Source organism: Anolis carolinensis, chromosome 3 (assembly GCF_035594765.1).
Source record: "Anolis carolinensis isolate JA03-04 chromosome 3, rAnoCar3.1.pri, whole genome shotgun sequence".
NCBI classification, from domain to species: Eukaryota; Metazoa; Chordata; class Lepidosauria; order Squamata; family Dactyloidae; genus Anolis; species Anolis carolinensis.
This window is the reverse complement of record NC_085843.1, coordinates 206,954,505-206,973,594: the sequence shown is the minus strand read 5'-3', so window position 1 is coordinate 206,973,594 and position 19,090 is coordinate 206,954,505. Positions and strand designations below refer to the sequence as shown.

The 19,090-nt window shown below is 37.1% G+C and overlaps 1 protein-coding gene across 8 annotated transcripts in view; it reads left to right on the top strand.

Moving 5' to 3' along the window:
* Positions 1-19,090, top strand: part of cpeb3 (cytoplasmic polyadenylation element binding protein 3) — a 113,774-nt gene that overhangs the window by 60,898 nt on the left and 33,786 nt on the right. For all 8 annotated transcript variants that reach the window (XM_016995911.2, XM_062976144.1, XM_008116772.3 and 5 more), the window contains exon 4: positions 5,182-5,238. In XM_016995911.2, coding sequence (XP_016851400.2) covers positions 5,182-5,238 — 57 coding nt within the window. The remainder of the gene's footprint in view (positions 1-5,181; positions 5,239-19,090) is intronic.

Here is a 19,090-nt window from a genome sequence, read left to right as displayed (position 1 = left end):
CCAGAATCTTTACCCAATACTCAATCCACTACACCATGCTGGGTTACTATTTATTTATTTATGTATTTAATTCATTTATAGACTGCTTTTCTCACCCCTAGGGACTCAAAGCGGTGTACAGCATTATACATGGCAAAGATTCAATGCCTCATATCCATATAAACATATAAAAACATTACACATCTAAAAACGATCACATACAACTGTAAATTAAACTATTAAAACAATATATGCCAGCAGCATAACGATAAAACATTAAAACATTTATACTATTTATAAAATAATTTGCTTGTTGCACTTATTTTACTACTCTGAAATAATGAAATATGGTCTAGAGTCTAGGAATTATAATATTAGTATTGAGATTTCTCTGGTAGAAATAGTTATTCACATATACTGAATATACCGATTTACAGGCCCGTAGCCAGAATTTTGATTCGGGGGGGAGGGGGGGGCTGAGTCTGAGTGAGAGAGGATCTACCCTAGCAAACCTTTTGTATTGTTATCCCAATACCCCCATGCATATGGGATATATTGAGCATGGTGATCAGATCATGATACGAATAAACATAACAGTTTAAATAATAAATGTAAGGCCTTCTCGCGGACCACCCTGAGAATTTCGGGGGGGGGGGGGGGGAGCTGAATTTTGGGGGGGGGGGGGGAGCACATGCGTTCAGATTTGAATTCTGGCCTGGAAGAAATATCTTATGAAACAGAACTTCATGGAAGTACTGAGAGCACTGCTGTGATATATTTAAGTTTCCAGTATTATAAACAGTGATGTTTTTAAAATGAACAGAGTTGGGCAAAAGATAGATCAAAACCTATTGGTTGGTGACTGGATGAATTGCAGTAGAACAGGATTTCTCACAACTTCTGATAAACCAGAATACATTTTAGTGTGTTAGGATACTGACCTTTATTCAGTTCTAGTACTCAGAAGAAATTCCTGGACTCAAAATTCTTTAGTTCTTGGTTATTTGTGCTAACTTCCTACTGACTGGTGGAGCTCCACATTCTATTATAAAAACAAAAAAGGTTCTATAAGCTTCAAATCTGTTCTTTCTGTGAATGAGAGGCATAGGCTTCACACTTATTCATCTCCTGAATATATGAATTGGATAAAATTTTGTGATTGTGAAAGAAACTATTATGGATATTGCTTCAATAATACAGTCTGAGGCGCTTTTGTGAGAGATGCTAGAAGTAATGTTTATTCAAGGAACTACAGATGAGTTTAAAATGGATCTTGAGATCAGAGGACCATTTCTGAAATAAAGAAGTTAATTCAAAATCAAAATTGCATCACCCCACAATCAAAATTTGCAAGCTAAATAAACAATGTAAATGATATAAATGTTCTAAATATTTTAGATTATATGACCAAAGAACTGAAGTTCTTGTATAAGGGTAAAACTGTAAGGAATCTGATTTTATGCACTGTAGAGATATAGCTAAAATTATTATTATTATTTGTGAGTGGCTTCCAATGGAAGTTTTGCTTTCTGCACTGACAGAGTTTAAAATTGATCATAAAGTATTTAAAAGCTATAAAAGAAGCTATATAGCTTCCTTTAAAAGCTATTATGAAGTCCTTTTAGTACTGTAATTTACATGTGTATTTATCTGCTCTAACAAGCTGGCATTATTTTCTTTTTCTGGTAAGATAGTTGTCAAGAGCAACTTAAAAATAGAAGGCCAAAGGCAGGTGACAAAATGTCATGCAGGCAGCACCTGGCACTATGATTGAATGAACATGAGCACACACACACACACACACACGCACACCAGATGTCACACACTTGTTTCTATTTTTACATATAGTTGAGAGTTCTAGCATTAGCAAAGGAAAAGAGTGAAAAGATTTAAATGTCTTTAGAGGTATTATTTGTAGCATATCCACTTTGTAAATTGCAAGTAGCCATATAATCAAATGGCTCGGTAATCTCTCACTGAAATCATTATTCTAATAACTGTTTTGTCAGATGTTTTTGCATTGTGCAGGACTCTTTTGTCGACATTACTAAAGTTTAGCTAGGAATTTTAGGCTGCTTCCTTCTCTGGTATTCAGCTTATTCCTATTGGAAAAGGGAAGTTTACCCTTACATTTGGGGAACTCTTCCACAATCTTTTGCACAGAGTCCGTCCTAGAAGCAAAGGACAGCTGTTATGCTTTTTTGGGCCTGATAACCCCCAAATTATTTAACCAAGGAGTCAAGACTGTCTCATCTGACATCTGTGTTACTGGTAATATTATTGTGTAGCAACTTTTGCATCACCGCATATTGATTGCAAAGAATCTGGTCTGCCAGTTGAAGATACCAATCTCTATTCATTTAAAGCATGATTGTGCTTTGATTTTTTCCCCCCCAAATATCCTGCAGGGAGTTGAAAACACAGATTTCAGCATGTTTTGTACATTGTGAAATAATTTCCATTTCTATGTTTGTACAGCAGACATATATAACCCCAAGTTTAATTATATCAGGATGTCTTTGAGGTAAAATCTGTAACCATCTTCAGAGGTTTGGAGTTTCTAATGTGAAAATCCCAATGCTTCAATTTCTCTTCCCCTGTCCTAGAACATAGCATATTTACATGGAAAAATGTTTTAGATTATTCAGTAGAGCACTAATATTAATCACAGGTTTTGAATTCATTGAGATACGTGCAATCATGCTGGATTTAAACTCAGTTAGAAAGTATAAAATCAAATAACCCCCTCAGCAGGGGTTAAGGGCACAGTACTCTTGTGAAAGTGGAAAATCTGTGAATATCTGAACCCCCCCCCCCCCCAAAAAAAACAACCATATTTAACACAAGAGAAAAATGAATGGCTTGTTGATGCAACCCATTGTGGATTCACATGTACAGTATATTTGAATTTACAGTGGGGAGCATGCCAGCTGCCTGATTCTGTTTTCGAAGCGATTGGGTTCCTTCACAAAGCAAAGTCAGTGTTTGGTGGGGCCCCATCCAGTGTTTGTTCTGCAGAATGGTTTGAATTGCTCAGGCTTGTAAATAAGTGTACCCAAAATTACTAAGCAAACTTATAGAACTTAAGATTTTATTATACTTCCGTTCCCACCAGCTCTGTTCAGCTTGGCTGATAGAAAGGAATGATGAAGTTTAAGTTTGTGAGCATCAAAAGTACATTGTAGTGTTCATAGCACTTCATATAGACAATAAACACCTGTTTGAATCATTGAAGCCACCCAGTAAAACAGGTTAATTCATTATCACATGTCACATCACACCTATATAAAACAAGACTTTTTTGGCTCATTGTTCAATCTGTTAGGACTTGCTTCATTTCAAAGAGCTATAGTGGTTTTTTTATGTATACACAATCATTAGTGAATCAAAATAAATAATTATAAATTGCAGAAGCTAGGAAGAAAACAGATTTCCTTGAGCTGAACCCTGGATGGCATGCATCCCATGTTCTGTTGAGGATCATGGTGAATGTTTTTATTTCTATTTCTGATGACTGCAGCTAGTTAAGCAGACATTGAGTAAGATTTTCCTCATTCTTCCAGGAGATGAATAGAATTGGAATTTATGAGGAGGCATTGCAATATGTAGTAGTCAAACATCTCTGTTAGAGTAGGGCCCGAATCCTATTTCATCTATTTATTTTGTGGTTTTGTACAGTTTCATCCATTTGGATTGCATGGAATAGTACAACCCCCATGGGAACAAAAGAAACAGTGAAATGAAAGGCAGAGGGGGACGGTAGCCATTTTCGGCGCTTTTTCGGCGCTTGGCTGTAGGCCCTGGCTTGCAGGGCCTTCAGCCAAGCACTGGGCGCTCGATGCTCATAGGCCCTCTGAGCCGGGCCTATGAGCATCAAGTGCTCAATGTCTCACAGGCTCAGCTTGCAGGGCTTACAGTCGAGTGCCAAACGCTGATTGTAGACCCTGCAAACTAGGCCTATGGGCCACTGAGCGCTCGATATCTCATAGGCCCTGCAAGCCAGGCCTATGAGCATCGAGTGCCCAGCACTCGATTGTAGGCCCTGTGAACTGGGCCTACGAGCATCAAGCGCTCGATGTCTCATTATACAGAGCCGGCCCTAGGTATTTTTCAAGTGTAGGCGAACAGAATTTTGACGCCCCTCCCCCCCCCAAACCAATCACTGAAAAATAAAAGCGTTGGATAAGCGAAAATGTTTGATGATAAGGAGGGATTAAGGAAAAGCCTATTAAACATCAAATTACATTAAGATTTTACAAATTAAGCACTAAAACTTCATGTTTTACAACAAATCAACAGAAAAAAGCATTTCAATACCTTCGGGAGGCAGGCTGCAGGAGACAGGAGTTGCCTCGATGGCGCCCCCAACAAGATGGCGCCACAGGCAACTGCCTAGTTGGCCTGGTGGTTGAACCGCCTCTGGTCTCATAGACCCGGCTCACAGGGCCTGGCGCTTTGCTGCCCAAGGCCTGAATTTTTTAAGGTTTTTTCAGACCTTGGACAGAAAAGCCCATTTGTATAGGCACCCGTTTCCGTAAGCGGCGGATGGAAACGGCCATACAAATGGAACAAACAGAAACGGTAAGTAATTCCATATAAATGCACAAGTCTAATCTCTGTAGGATTCTTATTAACAGTCCCCCACTTCAAGTTCTAGTAAGAGGGGGAAATCAGCATTTTCTTGTTTAGGGCCCAAGATTTTACTCAAGACATCTGATACTTGCTATAATTGAAAAATGAAAATGTATGATCTGTGCTTATCTCAAAAATTAATATTTGAAAAGTATGCACGTTAAGTTTTATTACATTGTGGCGCAAGCTGGTGAGCAGCCAGCTGAGACCAATCACTCTGACCAAGAGGTCATGAGTTCGAGGCCAGCTCGGAGCCTGCATTTGTCTTGTCTTTGTTCTATGTCAAGGCATTGAATGTTTGTAAATAAATAAATAAATACATTTTAATTAATTAATAAAAGGAGATTGTAAGTGTTTTCAAGGTTATTCTATTATTGCCTTGTTCTGTTTTCGAGATGCTTGTTTTATCCTCAGCAAACTAACATGGTTATGTGTGTTTATCACAGAGCTGTAGAAAGAACACTTTTTAATTAGTCTCATCACTAATTTTTAATAAGTTGGAAAATTAATATTGAAAAATAGCCTAATTTACATAAAGCATGATGACAGAATGTTCTGTTTCTATTTTAGGTCGTATGGGTATAAATTTTCACCATCCGGGAACAGACAACATTATGGCTCTCAATAGTAAGTTCGTATCTTTCTATCTATGCCTTATAATGCATTTTATACAGTTTAAGTACCTACCCCTTATCTGAAATCCTTGAGACCAGAAGTATTTTGGATTTAGGATTTTTCCGACTTTCATATTTATAATAAAATACTTTGAACATTAGGTCCAAGTATAAATACAAAATGCATGCATACACCTTACCCGTATAGCCTGAATGTAATATTTTAAATAATTTTATGCATGAAAAAGTGGGTGTATACACTGATTTTATCAAATACCAAAAATGTCACCCATATGTACAAATTTGGATTTTGAATTTTGGAATGTACAGACAAGTTCCCACTTCCACAAATAGCTATAGCTCCCACTACTCAGGAGACACCAATGGCCCTCCCTCCAATGACATTGCAGGTTATAGAGAGTGCCATAAACATGTAACAGAGTCCTGCCAATATCCTCCACAAACATATACAGCCCACCACCCAAGTGAAGGTTTTCCTATGGAGACAATTTCATCCTAGATGTTCTTGTTTTTCCTCCACTATAGACATTCCAATGTTTCTTACTATCTTCATTGGTGTGGAATTTGCATGACCGCACCCACTGCCTTTCTCATAAGCCTTTCGGCTACTGAACGTACTAGAGAGGTTTGGGAAGAATTCACCATTATTTATAGTACTTGTAGGTATTGGGATGTATAGTTCATCTGCAATCTAAGAGCACTTTGAACTCCACCAAAGAAACTGTGACCTCCACCAATGATGGACCTGGACCAAACTTGGCACACAGAACCCCCATGACTAACAACCTACTGGTGGGGTTTGAGGGGATTGACTCACCATAGTGGAAGTTGTAGTTTATTCTACAGCTAGAGAGCACACTGAACCCCACTGATGATGCATCCAGAACAAACTTGCCCAACATAACAAACTTTAAGTACTGATGGAGTTTCTTGAGATTAACCTGGTATGATGTCAGTTGGAGCTAATCCATAACCTTATGCATTTTGTACAATTGAGAATTTAACTTTTTACAATAACCCAGACAACACCGAGTACCCAAGCTAGTTCTAAATAAGGATGCCCAACCTGCATATTCATTATACTTTTCCATATACAGTAGAGTCTCACTTATCCAAGCTAAATGGGCCAGCAAAAGCTTGGATAAGTGAATATCTTGGATAATGAGGGATTAAGGAAAACCATATTAAACATCAAATTATGTTATGATTTTTACAAATTAAGCACCAAAACATCATGTTTTACAACAAATTTGACAGAAAAAGCAGTTCAATACGCAGTAATGTTATGTTGTAATTACTTATTTACGAATTTAACACCAAAATATCACGATATGTTGAAAACATTGACTACAAAAATGACTTGGATAATCCAGAACTTGGATAAGCGAGGCTTGGATAAGTGAGACTCTACTGTATTTGTATACAAAATAAAAAAGGAAAATCAGAATATACAAATGTCTATATTTAATCAGTCTCTAAAATCTATTTGGTAAACTAGAAAAACTCTCATTTACTCAGTATGATCTACTTTATTGACTAACATTAAAAATTGGGCCACTTCCGCAGTTCTGAAAGCCACACACGCCTCTATTGGACCTCAGAGGACTTCCTGATTGTCACTCCATATTTTTTACATTTAAAAGTTCCTCACAACCTCTAGGAAGAGGTTCTGTCACACCTATCCAAACTTTCTTAAAACCCAAATAGACTTTCTTAAAAATGAGAAATCGGGGGGGGGGGGGGAGGGAGGAGTCTCAGCCCGCTTGTGACAGAATTGCTCCTCATCACCTTGTAGGGTTTGAAGGATCCTTTTAAATATGTGAATTGGAAGGGATCTACTATATAGTATAGATGTTTCTTCATTGGACCATCAGTGTTTTTGTTTACCTTAATTAAGAAAACGATGATGTTGTATAAATAAACTAGCTGTGCCCGGCCACGCGTTGCTGTGGCGAAGTATGAGGCCCCTTCTACACAGCTGTATAAAATGCACACTGAAGTGGATTATATGGCAGTGTGGAGTCAAGATAATCCAGTTCAAAGCAGATAATATATGATTATAAATGGGTTATATAGCTGTGTGGAAGGGCCTTGAGTCTACACTGCCATATAATCCAGTTAAAATCTGATAATCTGTATTTTATAGGCAGTGTGGAAGAGGCCTAAGTGAGGCCTAACTCTGCCTGTCCCCTGGGCTGAGTGGGTTGCTAGGAGACCAAGTGGGCGGAGCTTAGCCTTCTAACTGGCAGCAATTGGATAAAAACAATTATTCCTCTCCCTCTAATTAGGACTTTATTTTTCTTTTCCTTTTATTGTATCAACCTAGAGGCATGGATGATGGGTTGTGTTGTCAAATTTCGAGGTTGGGGGGCCTGTAGTTTTGTTGTTTTGTTGGTCGCCGTGATGCCATCACTCATTTATATATATAAATAATATTATTACAAAGCATCTTATGGTCGTATGTCAAACTTGTTTTCATAAATATTTAACTTAGTAGGGGAAATGAAGTTTAGTTTATATTTGTGCCTTTCAAAATGTAGCCCTGCCCTACCTCAGTGGTAGTGGGAAACTTAGGGTTAGATTCAGATGCAAGGAGACAGGTGTAGGGTGACAAGAATTTTTATCCAGTATTTCTCTTCAAGTTAGTTTATTATTACAGAAAAACCCAGTAAATTGTTTTTTATGTCTTTTGGGGAACTTTCTACTGCTGTGCTAGAAGCTGTGGTTGACCTGAATTAGGGAAACAAACTAGACATGAGCACTGCTGGATGTTTTCTTCCTGTTTTTCAGGTCTGGTCAGTTCCTTGGTTTTCTGAGAAACTAGAATGAATGAATGAATGAATGAATGAATAGTAATGAGGAACTGATTATTGCACAAATGGCAGAAAACCTGAGACAAATTTTTCCAGACACAAATTGGTGCCTCTGTTAACGTTTACTCAATGCAATATTGGTAACAAATTTAATCTTTTAAAGAATTATATCTGTCCCTATACCACAGAATCTCAAGGTGATATATGAATAAAATTATTTATATATTTTATAGTTTAAAATATGAAAATTTCATCAAAATAGATTAAAAGCAATCTAACAAGATAAAACAAGGTAAAATAACTTAAGCTATGTAGGTATAGAGATTTGGGTGGAATTGTTAGACCTCAAAGGTTAAAATAAAAGGCATATTTTGGTTTGGGTCCTTGAAACAAGGCAACAGCAATGGCATTTGGATTTCCAAGGGAAATGCATTCCTCCAGTGGGTGCCACAGCAGAAGACCCTGCCTCACAGCCTTAGACAGTATATTGCCTCAAACAACGAAGGCCCAAAGGTCAGTCTGTCTAGCACAGGGGTCCTCAAACTTTTAAAGCAAAGGGCCGGTCTACAATCCTTCAGACTGTTGAGGGGCCGAATTATCATTTGAAAAAAAATACGAACAAATTCCTATGCACGCTGCACATGTCTTATTTGTAGTGCAAAACAACAACAACAATAACAATGAAAGAACAATACAATATTTAAAAATGAAAACAATCTTAACCAACATAAAACTACCAGGATTTCAATGGAAAGTGTGGGCCTGCTACTGGCCAATGAGATAGTCAAGTTAATTAGGATTGTTGTTGTTGTTGTTGTGTGCCTTCAAGGCATTTCAGAATTTGGGTGAGCCTAAGTCTAAAATTAATTATTTATTTACTACATTTATATCCCACCCTTCTTACCCCGAAGGGGACTCAGAGCAGCTGTATGTACATACAATATATTATATTATTAGCATAGCAAAATATTAGCATTATACATTACTATATTGAACTATACCACTATATTGTAATACTATATGTAATATATAACATATAATTAATATTATTATATGTTATTATTATTAGTATTATATTGTATAACATTATAATATTTTTATCAATATTATATGTATATACAATATATTATATTATTAAAACTGATATAAAAATATATTATAAAACTGAGGGCGGGGGCCAGGTAAATGACCTTGGAGGGCCGCATTCGGCCCCCGGGCCTTAGTTTGGGGACCCCTGGTCTAGCAGCTCTAAATCCTTATACAGTAAGAGGTGTTCTTTCAAATATTGAGGTTCCAAGCTACTTTGAGCTGTAAATGATATCACAACCAGCTTCAATTCAGTGAAATAATATTGGCATCAAATGCAATATCTTTAAAGCCAGCATTTATGATTACTTCGCCGTGTTCTATCCAGCTATCTATCTACTATGTTTTGTACTGGCTTCAGCTTCGCATTGTCTTCAGATGCAGTCTCTTGTAGAGTGCAGTTCAGTATTGCAAATGAAAAGGTACCATTGCATGAAGTACTTGTTATGCTTTGTCTGGAAAGTCTATAGCTGACAGACACATTGGAGTTATTGCTAGACACTCCAAGCTAAGCCATCATGGACCTCCAGTGATAGAAGTTGAGTCTTCCAAGCTACAGTGATCCCTCAGGGGAGTGAAACCTCTCCAGGGACTTGCTGGTCCAGTGCCAAGATCCGGAACTTTCCACCCCAGTGCATCATTCTTAACATTAGCATCCAGCCAATTGCAGAATTCAAAAACTGGTCCAGCAGCTGATATTCCCAGCTGACAAACAACATGGACAAATAGAATTGATGGCAGCCAACACCCAAATTCCTAGTGACCTCACCCAGGAGCTTCACAAAGATATTAAATAACATGATGGACAGGGTGGAGCTATGTAGCATCCCACAACATAATAGTCAGAGACATGCCCTATAAATCAGCAGCTCTTCTTTCCATCCCACAGAACTAGTTTTGAAACAAGACCAAAATTAATTGAGACAATCTGCTTCCTCTAAGAATGTCTGAATTTGCCCAGCCAACACTCACCTGAGTGGCTTGCCCCAAAAGAACTGCTGGACTAGCAATAATCTAATAGTCTGAATATGCCAGCCACAGATGCAGGTGAAATGTCAGGAGAAAATTCTGTAGAACACGGCCATACAATCCGAAATTATACAACACTGCAATAATCTAATAGTTCTTTCATACCTCTGAGTCCTGGGAGGTCCTCTTCAGGGGTGGATGCACTACTGCCTCTTTCAAAGCAGCAAGAACCTCTCCCTGATAAAGTGAGGGGCAATTACTATCCCCAAACCCACTAAATCAATCAATCCACCTTTTCTTGTTCTGAAAGCTACCCAAAGTAGCATTATCTGATTAAACAACTTTCTGTATTTCACAAACATACAACAACTTTATTTGTTGCTGTAATAATATTTGATATAGCTCTGTAAACAGTACAAGCGATTACATTGATGTGGAAATTGATGTCTCATGCTAAATGTCTTCTCAGACAGTGACATCTGAAATGAGCTTATGTTCTCATTTAATAGGAAAGCAAGGGGGTGGGGTGGTAGGACCAGAGATGACTATGATGCTGGAGCATAGCATCCAATTATATTTTAATCAGTTTGTATAATTCTGTATGCCTTCCATGCAAAATTGATCTCATATTTGCTCGTACTCCTCTAGGATTTAATTTCTTAAGGAGTTGGATAGCTTTATAGGCAAGTGAAACCTGTGTAGTTAAAAAAGCATACAAATTTAATATTCATGAAAAATGAAATTTTGCTTTTAGTTTTAAGAGATTAATGTTGCTATACAAAGAAATGGGATTTGCTTCGGAGCATACCGGTAGTATTTTGCACTTTTATTCTGCTCTCTAGCACGTCTTGAATCTTTTGCACTGGGTGAGATTCAAAATTGTAACAAGAAAGATACGAAGAATGCAGCAATCTCCCTCAAGTGATAAAATGTGACTTCTTTTATGTAAGACATTGGATGTTCTACTTCACTGTTAATGTATATGAGGGTGAGCTCAATGCTTAAAAATATAATTTGTCAAGAGAGGATTGTCTTTGTAGATTTCTCTTTCAGCTTCCCATTACATGGCAAGCAATAGGGGAAAACACTTATATTTAATAGAGTCATGAAAGGGGCCATATTCTTTTAAAATGAGAACGGGGGAAGAAAAGTGGTGAATAACTGAAAATTAAGCCCCCTTTCTGGTTGTTGCAGAACTGCTATTCAGTTAGTAAATGCCCTACAGAAACTTTAGCTACAATTGTGAAATTCAATACCATGTTTTTGAAAGGAACTCTAATAGTTTGTCTGTTTTCTGAAACGTATGCATGTTAAAGTAAATACAAAGCATGGGATGTGTATTGAGAAATAAAGAGAGACTCTGTGGATTGACACCATAATTTGAGAACAGAAATATTGCACAATAGTCCTTGTTTCAGGAATGTATAAACCTAGTTAACTTAGGTGTGGTTTGGCTTTACATGCTATATCTTACACTCTGGGCCATATTTAGGAGAGAAGCCCATCTTTAAAATGCCCTTTACACTTTGGATTATCCTTTGTCTCAAAACTATATAATATCAATAATGCTAGTAAGCCTCCAAAATACTAGGACCATTATAACAAGGAAAATGTTATCTAAATGGATTGTTATTATTTGAAATAGTTAAATTTCCTACATAGATCATACATTTTTTTCTAGTTTTTCAGGTTTCTTTTATGTCTTTTTTACACCTTTGAGCCATCAAGATTTAAGGGGTCTGTAGTAGCATGTAGAATTCCAGTAGAAGGAATTCTTTCATGCAGAGGTCATGTTAAAATGAGCAAAGATTATGTTATCCAGAAATAGAAAAAAGTCTAATTTCTGGGTATAGTCTTAAAAGGAATAGAAGACCAGAAAGGCTTCTTGTACTTACATTTATAGCCCATATTCAAAGTCCTGCATGAGTACTTTTCAGATCCCTTCAAGCAGCCTTATGATGCTTCTGAAAAACCCCTGTCAAAATTCTGGGCTTACATGAAGAATGTTGTCTGAAATCAAGATCGGGCGTTAACCATACATTATGGAAGTGCTGTGTCTATTGTTGCGAGCTTCCTTTGGAACTCAGCCATTGTCTTTTAATTTAAAAACTTCCCAAAATATTTTAAACATGTGTAAATAATTATAAGGATTAATGGAGGGAAAGACTGTTATGGCATATTATTTACATTGGTTGTCTGCCAATTTGGAATTAACTTTTCTGCAGGAGATATGTTAGAGGACAACAAGACTAGTCAGTATGCATGTAAAACAAATGATAAACAACTAGGAAGCATATAAGTGAATCCTTGTTGGATCAGATCAAAGTCCAATCTAGTTTGCATCCTCCTTCCCAGTGGCTAACCAGAAGTAGGAGTTAGCTGAATTTGATAGGTCTCCTTCAGCCATGAGAGTGCCTTGGACCGCAAGAAGATCAAACCAGTCCATACTCCAGGAAATACCGTATATACTCGAGTATAAGCCGACCTGAATATAAGCCGAGGCACCTAATTTTACCACAAAAAACTGGGAAAACTTATTGACTCGAGTATAAGCCGAGGGTGGGAAATGCAGCAGCTACTGGTAAATTTCAAAAATAAAATTAGATACCAATAAAATTACATTAACTGAGGCATCAGTGGGTTAAATGTTTTGAATATTTGCTGTATTTCAAAGAAAAGCAGTAAACTAACTCTATAAGTGGAAAAGCAACAATAACTTCATAATAATAATCATCATCATCAACAGCTTCATTTGTACCCTGCCCTATCTATCTCCCCCTGGGGACTCAGGCCAGCTTCCAACATAGTAACAGGTAAACATATAATGCTTACATAAATAATGCAGAGCTAGATATAGATCTATCATTATATATATTAATTTCACATGTGTATTCACTCTGAAACTTTTGCAAATACTCTCTATGTGCATTTTCCTCCTGCAATATTTGTAAGCCCTATTTATCAATGTTTATATCTATCTAGACATCTGTGTGTGTGTGTGTGTTGTGTGCGCGCGCGCATTTTCCCTCTGCACTTGCAAACATGTGAGGGTAAAATTCATATAAAATTCATATATAAAATTAATGTTAATTAATGTTAATTAATAGGAACAGATATACAGGTACATGGAAATCTCTATCTATATTTACATAGGATTTGCAAAGACCTGTAAACATATGAGGGGAAAATTCATATATTACTGTATTTGTAGGGGGAACATCTATATAAATATTTAGAAGCTTTGGGGCATGCAATTACCCAAGGAAGAAATGCAAGCAAAGTCCCCCTAAAAACAACTTTGTCCTCTTTTCTCCTGCCTTTTCCCACCTCTTTTCTTTCTCCTTTTTCAAACTCTAAAAGTAGCCAGAAAAGGCTTTTAAAAACTTCTCTCCCCCTCCCAAAAAAACCCATCTCATTTTTGTTTCCTTTTGCTCTCTTTTCCCTCCTTCCCTCCCTTTGGACTCAAATGTTCTTGCAATAATAGCAATAATAATAATAATAATAATAATAATAATAATAATAATAATAATAATGAACCGTGCAAATTTGCAGGAATATCTTTTTTCCTTCCCCTTCTACCCATGCAATCTGGCTTACAATTGTTTCTCTCACATTCTCTTTTCGCTTTTGAAAACATTTGCTTCTTGTCTCTGTCTCTCTCTCTCAAAAATTTTTTAAGATAACCAGCCTGGGAGGAGAAGCAGAGGAGGGAGGTTTGGGGAAAGAAAACATACTGTGGCCTCCAGGCTCCACTGCTGGCTTGACCTTGACCCAAATATAAGCCGGGGGAGGCTTTTTCAGCTCATAAATAAGGGCTGAAAAACTCGGCTTATCTTCGAGTATATACGGTAATACCGGACTGCTCACTGGAGGGAAGGATATTAGAGGCAAATATGAAGTACTTTGGCCACATAATGAGAAGACAGGAAAGTTTGGAGAAGAGAATGATGCTAGGGAAAATGGAAGGAAAAAGGAAGAGGGTCCGACCAAGGGCAAGATGGATGGATGGTATTCTTGAAGAGCTGGGGGTGGCGATGGCGAACAGGGAGCTTTGGCGTGGGCTAGTCCATGAGGTCACGAAGAGTTGGAAGCGACTGAATGAATCAACCATTCAGCCATTTTTATTCAGGGCAATTCTGGCTCTTATTCTGAAAGTAGTCATAATGACTAGTAGCCATTGGTAGAATTAAACTCCATGAATTTATATGATCACCTTTGACCATCAGTGAAGTTGTTTTCCATCACCACATCCTGTATAAGTGGATTCTGTAATGTTACTAAATGCGGTTTGAAGTACATTCTTTTTTCTGTCTTGACTCTTTTACCATACAGCTTCATTTGGTGAGCAACAGGTTCTAAACGTATATATGTTTGTATGGTATTTCTGTATTCTCTTAAGCCACATAGGCCCCTGAGGCAATAAATAATGGATGAGAACATTTAAAACATCACACAGATTTAATGTAATGGTGAGCCCCCTATGGTGCAGTGGGTTAAACCGTTGATCTATGGAACTTGCTGACCGAAAGGTCGGTGGTTCGAATCCACGGAGTGGAGTAAGCTCCCGCTGCTAGCCCCAGCTTCTGCCTACCTAATAGTTCGAAAACATGCAAACGTGAGTAGATCAATAGGTACCGCTCCAGCAGGAAGGTAACGGTGCTCCATGCAGTCATGCCAACCACATGTCCTTGGAGAGGTGTCTATGGAGACAAGCACCAATCCCCAGAGTTAGACACGACTAGACTTAATGTCAGGGGAAAACCTTTACTTTTACCTTAACGTAATGGTGGCCTCCCAGCTCAAGATGTTTCTGAATGAGACAGATTATCTAGATCAGTTTCAGGGCCTGGTTATCGGACAGTGACAGCTATGGTTGAGGGGGCTAAAAAGGGCAGTGTGTAGCTGTTGGCTCTTCTAGATCTTTCAGTGGCTTTTGATATCATTGACCTGGGCCAACTCAGTGAGATGGGACTTGTTAAACAGTGGTTCCAGTCTTTCCTGGAGGAGCAATCTCAGAAGATGGTTCTGGGGAACTTCTGTTTGATGAAGCTGTTAGCAGGATGGATCCTTCAAGATTCTGTTTTGGCTTCCATGCTGCTTAACATCTACATGAACATCTATGGGAAGAATTACCTCTTTTATGATATTTCTATTATAAGAGGGAGATCAATTGTAGTCAATGATTTCAAAGCATCATGATATTTTGGTGCTAAATTCGTAAATACAGTAATTACTACATAGCATTACTGCGTATTGAACTACTTTTTCTGTCAAATTTGTTGTATAACATGATGTTTTGGTGCTTAATTTGTAAAATCATAACCTAATTTGATGTTTAATAGGCTTTTCCTTAATCCCTCCTTATTATCCAACATATTCACTTATCCAACGTTCTGCCGGCCCGTTTATGTTGGATAAGTGAGACTCTACTGTAGTATTATTATTATTATTATTATTATTATTACTTTAATCTTCACTCAGAAGAAATTGTTCTTCATCACATTGAATTCCTTTTTCTGCACCTTTTCCAATTCTGCAATGTGTCTTTTATGATATGGTTCCCAGAAATGTGTCCAATATTCTAAGTGTGATCTTACTATATATTGCATAAGGACATTCTGTTATTTCTTTATCATTCTTCTACTGTTCCTGTCATGGAATTTGTCTCTTTTGGAGTGACCACTTTCATTAAGTTGCTGTGCCACAAACCCAACAATATTCTACTATGAAAATAAAATATTTTATACTAGTGTACATAACTGTACAATTTTTAATATACACTTGCTATTACATTGCCCATTTGCCTGGTTTAACGAGATTTCTGTGAGCTTTTTGTAATCCTTCTTTTGTTTGTTTGTTTTTACATGCTGAATAATTTGGTAGTTGGCAGCAAATCTGGCCACCCACCCCTAATTTTAGGTCATTTATGAACTCTTAGAAAACATCAGTCCCAATTAGGATGGATGAATCACTATATTTTCAGTCAATGTCAGTTGACTGAGTTTTATAGGTCATCTTAGGTTTATAATAATGCACATGTTATTTTTACACACAATTTGGAGATTGTGTAGCAGTAGCAAATAAACATCTTATTTACTGTGTTCTTTTTCAGATGCCTCTGGGTATGCATATATTTCCCTGTGATCCATTAGCTGTTTTGGCTGCTACTATTTTTTTCATTGTCTAGTTCTACCTAGTCCCCTTTTATACAATCAAACATTTTTTTACCCTCAGTCTCCTCAGATGAATCATCCTAAATTGGATATGATATGACTCCTGCTAATATTATCCCAGAGTTGACTTTTAAAATTGCTCTGCAATGTTTATACACACACATACACACACATTCTGTTTGGTACATGTGAATCTTTTGTACAGACTTATCTTATACCAAAATGTTCCCCAGTGCCTAACACAGGAGAGATTTTAAAAATTTGTCCTGTAGGATTGCATGCTGTGATAGATGGTGGGTCTGAATCTACAGGCATACTTTTCCAGAAACATTAATTCATAGCACTGTGTTGATTTTCTTAGCAAACTAACTAAAATCAAAGTGGTTGATTTAAACACAGAATTTAAAAGTTTGCTATGAAATTACCTTACCAGATTCTTGCACCTATTTTATTTCTGTTGTAGTGTATACTGGGGGGTGGGGTGAAAAAATGTACGTAATAGTATTTAATTGGATGATATTAATTTTAAGTAGTATTTGTATTTTCTGTTCTAGTATTTCATTTTCTTTCTTTTCTGTGTTTTATAAAAATGTTTTACTAATGCATGATATTATGGTGCTTTGTGTTTAGTCATTCTATAGCTATTCTAATGAAATGTCAATTAAGCCCTGATTTTCTAGTTCTTTCGTGGGTGTGATTTATGACACTACATGATGACTGTCTTCATATTCCAGTTCATCCTGTCATGAATTCTAAGAAATAAGAAACAATTATCTAAATGTAGAAAGCATTTCCAGTTTCATGTTTAGAAATTGCAGGCCTTGCTTTAGTTTTACAGTCTCCTTGATACACCCCAATAGATTGAAGTACAAAAATAAATATGCACATTATAAAATACTAGTTCTCTTACATATTAGTTTCCTTATTCTATTCAACCATATACATGCAACAACAAACTAATTTCAAAAAGGTAATGGCCAGTTTCAAATATGTAATTTATTTCTAAACTATGGTCCACACCTACAACAGCAAGCCGGGCCATAGCCAGAAAAGAATTTGGGGGGCAGGTTGAAACTTTTTTTTTTGTGAATCATGAAGAGTATAATATTTAATATAATTTAAATAGTATGGTTCATTCTATTTTATATAGATTTAGTTAAATCAAATTTCTGTTTTAGTTACGAAGTTTCAAGTCTTACAAAAACTGAAAATGTCTGTTAATTAGTAATTTATATTAACAAAAGAATACCACAATGTCTATTGGAAACATTTGGAAACTGTTTCAATAGACCTTGACAGAAATCAGGCTCCATCAATAAACTTCCGTGGTCACTCAAAGTCCAGTCAGTCTTTCTTGCCCCATTTTGCTTCTTATGTATGTCTTCAAATGTTTAATTTTTAGAAACAAATAAAATATCTTTAATATGGTACCTAATTATTCAAAAATCACTTGATATTTTAGGAGAAATTAAAGTATAAACTTTTAAAGCAAACGCAAATTATCATAGTTGTTATATACCTGGAAACATCATAAAGTGTATTTAAACTTAAGTTTTTCTTATGGAGTTTTTTTGAGATTACAATCCCCCAAATGGATGAGGCTTGGCATAAGACAAAAGCACAGCCCTGAAAGACACTGCCAGGATATTCACCATAATTAATATAAGTAATATAATAAAATTTATATTTAATCTGATTAAATTTATATTTAATTTTATCTTATTCTGTGGCTGAGAGAGTGTGACTGCCTTTCAGGAGGTTAGACTATGAATCTGAACAAGTAGGACCTGCCAAGTCCTCTCAAACACTGTAGAAAATGGCACCCCCTGTGGCAGCAAAGCAAACAGCTTCTTCCAAGAATGGCCCAAGAACTAGCATGAGGTGAAAATACGGTGAAATATTAACTATGAATATATAAATATGAAACCCTATATAAATATATATTTGTAACTTTGAATATATAAATATGAAACATGGCAAGAGGTGAAAATCTCTCCCCAAACCAGGCAGTTGTCCACATAATGAAGATTTGTACTTCCAATAGTGTGTCCGTACCTTGCTCTGAGGCCAAAAGAGTATGACTGCATAGCTTCCAGAATACACCAGATCTGATGCCTTCTAGTTTGTTAGGCCATGAGCCTGAGCAGGCAGAACCTGGAGGGAAAGATCACATGGATCTCTACAGAATGGTCCCAGCATGAGGCAACAACAGGCCAAGGGCATGAAGCCTGACATGAGGTCTGAAAAAAATGGAGGTCTCTAAATGAAGGCTTCCTAATGTACTGGCAAAGGCTATAAAGCAGAACATGAAGCCTAAAACAAGATGAATGCCTCCCAATATAATGACAAGCCTAACATGAGGCCTGAAACAAAAGAGAGCCCCTTCACACACACACACACATAATTGTAGGAGCTTAAAGCCTAACATGAGGCCAAAGCTTAACTCCTAACGTGAGGCATGCAATACAATGTAGGCCTAAGTATGTGATGACACAGTTAATGGGTGGAATTGCCTATACCTTCCTGGGGCTGAGAGAGTGTGACTCCCTCCAGACAAACAATGCATTAAGCATGATTTTAAAGGAGGTTGTTGTCTGCAACCTTCCTCTGTGGCCTAGCAATCATGTCTTGAGGCTTGAGGAAAGAGTGTGAATCACCCAGGGAACAACTTATTAAGAGTTTATTCTAAAGGTGGGGAGGACAAACCTCCTCTGCTACAGAATGTGCTTCCTTCTGGAGGGGAACTCTGCTTAGTGCAGCCACCCAAACCTCCAGCCCAGCCCTTATGGTCTGCTGGGAAATG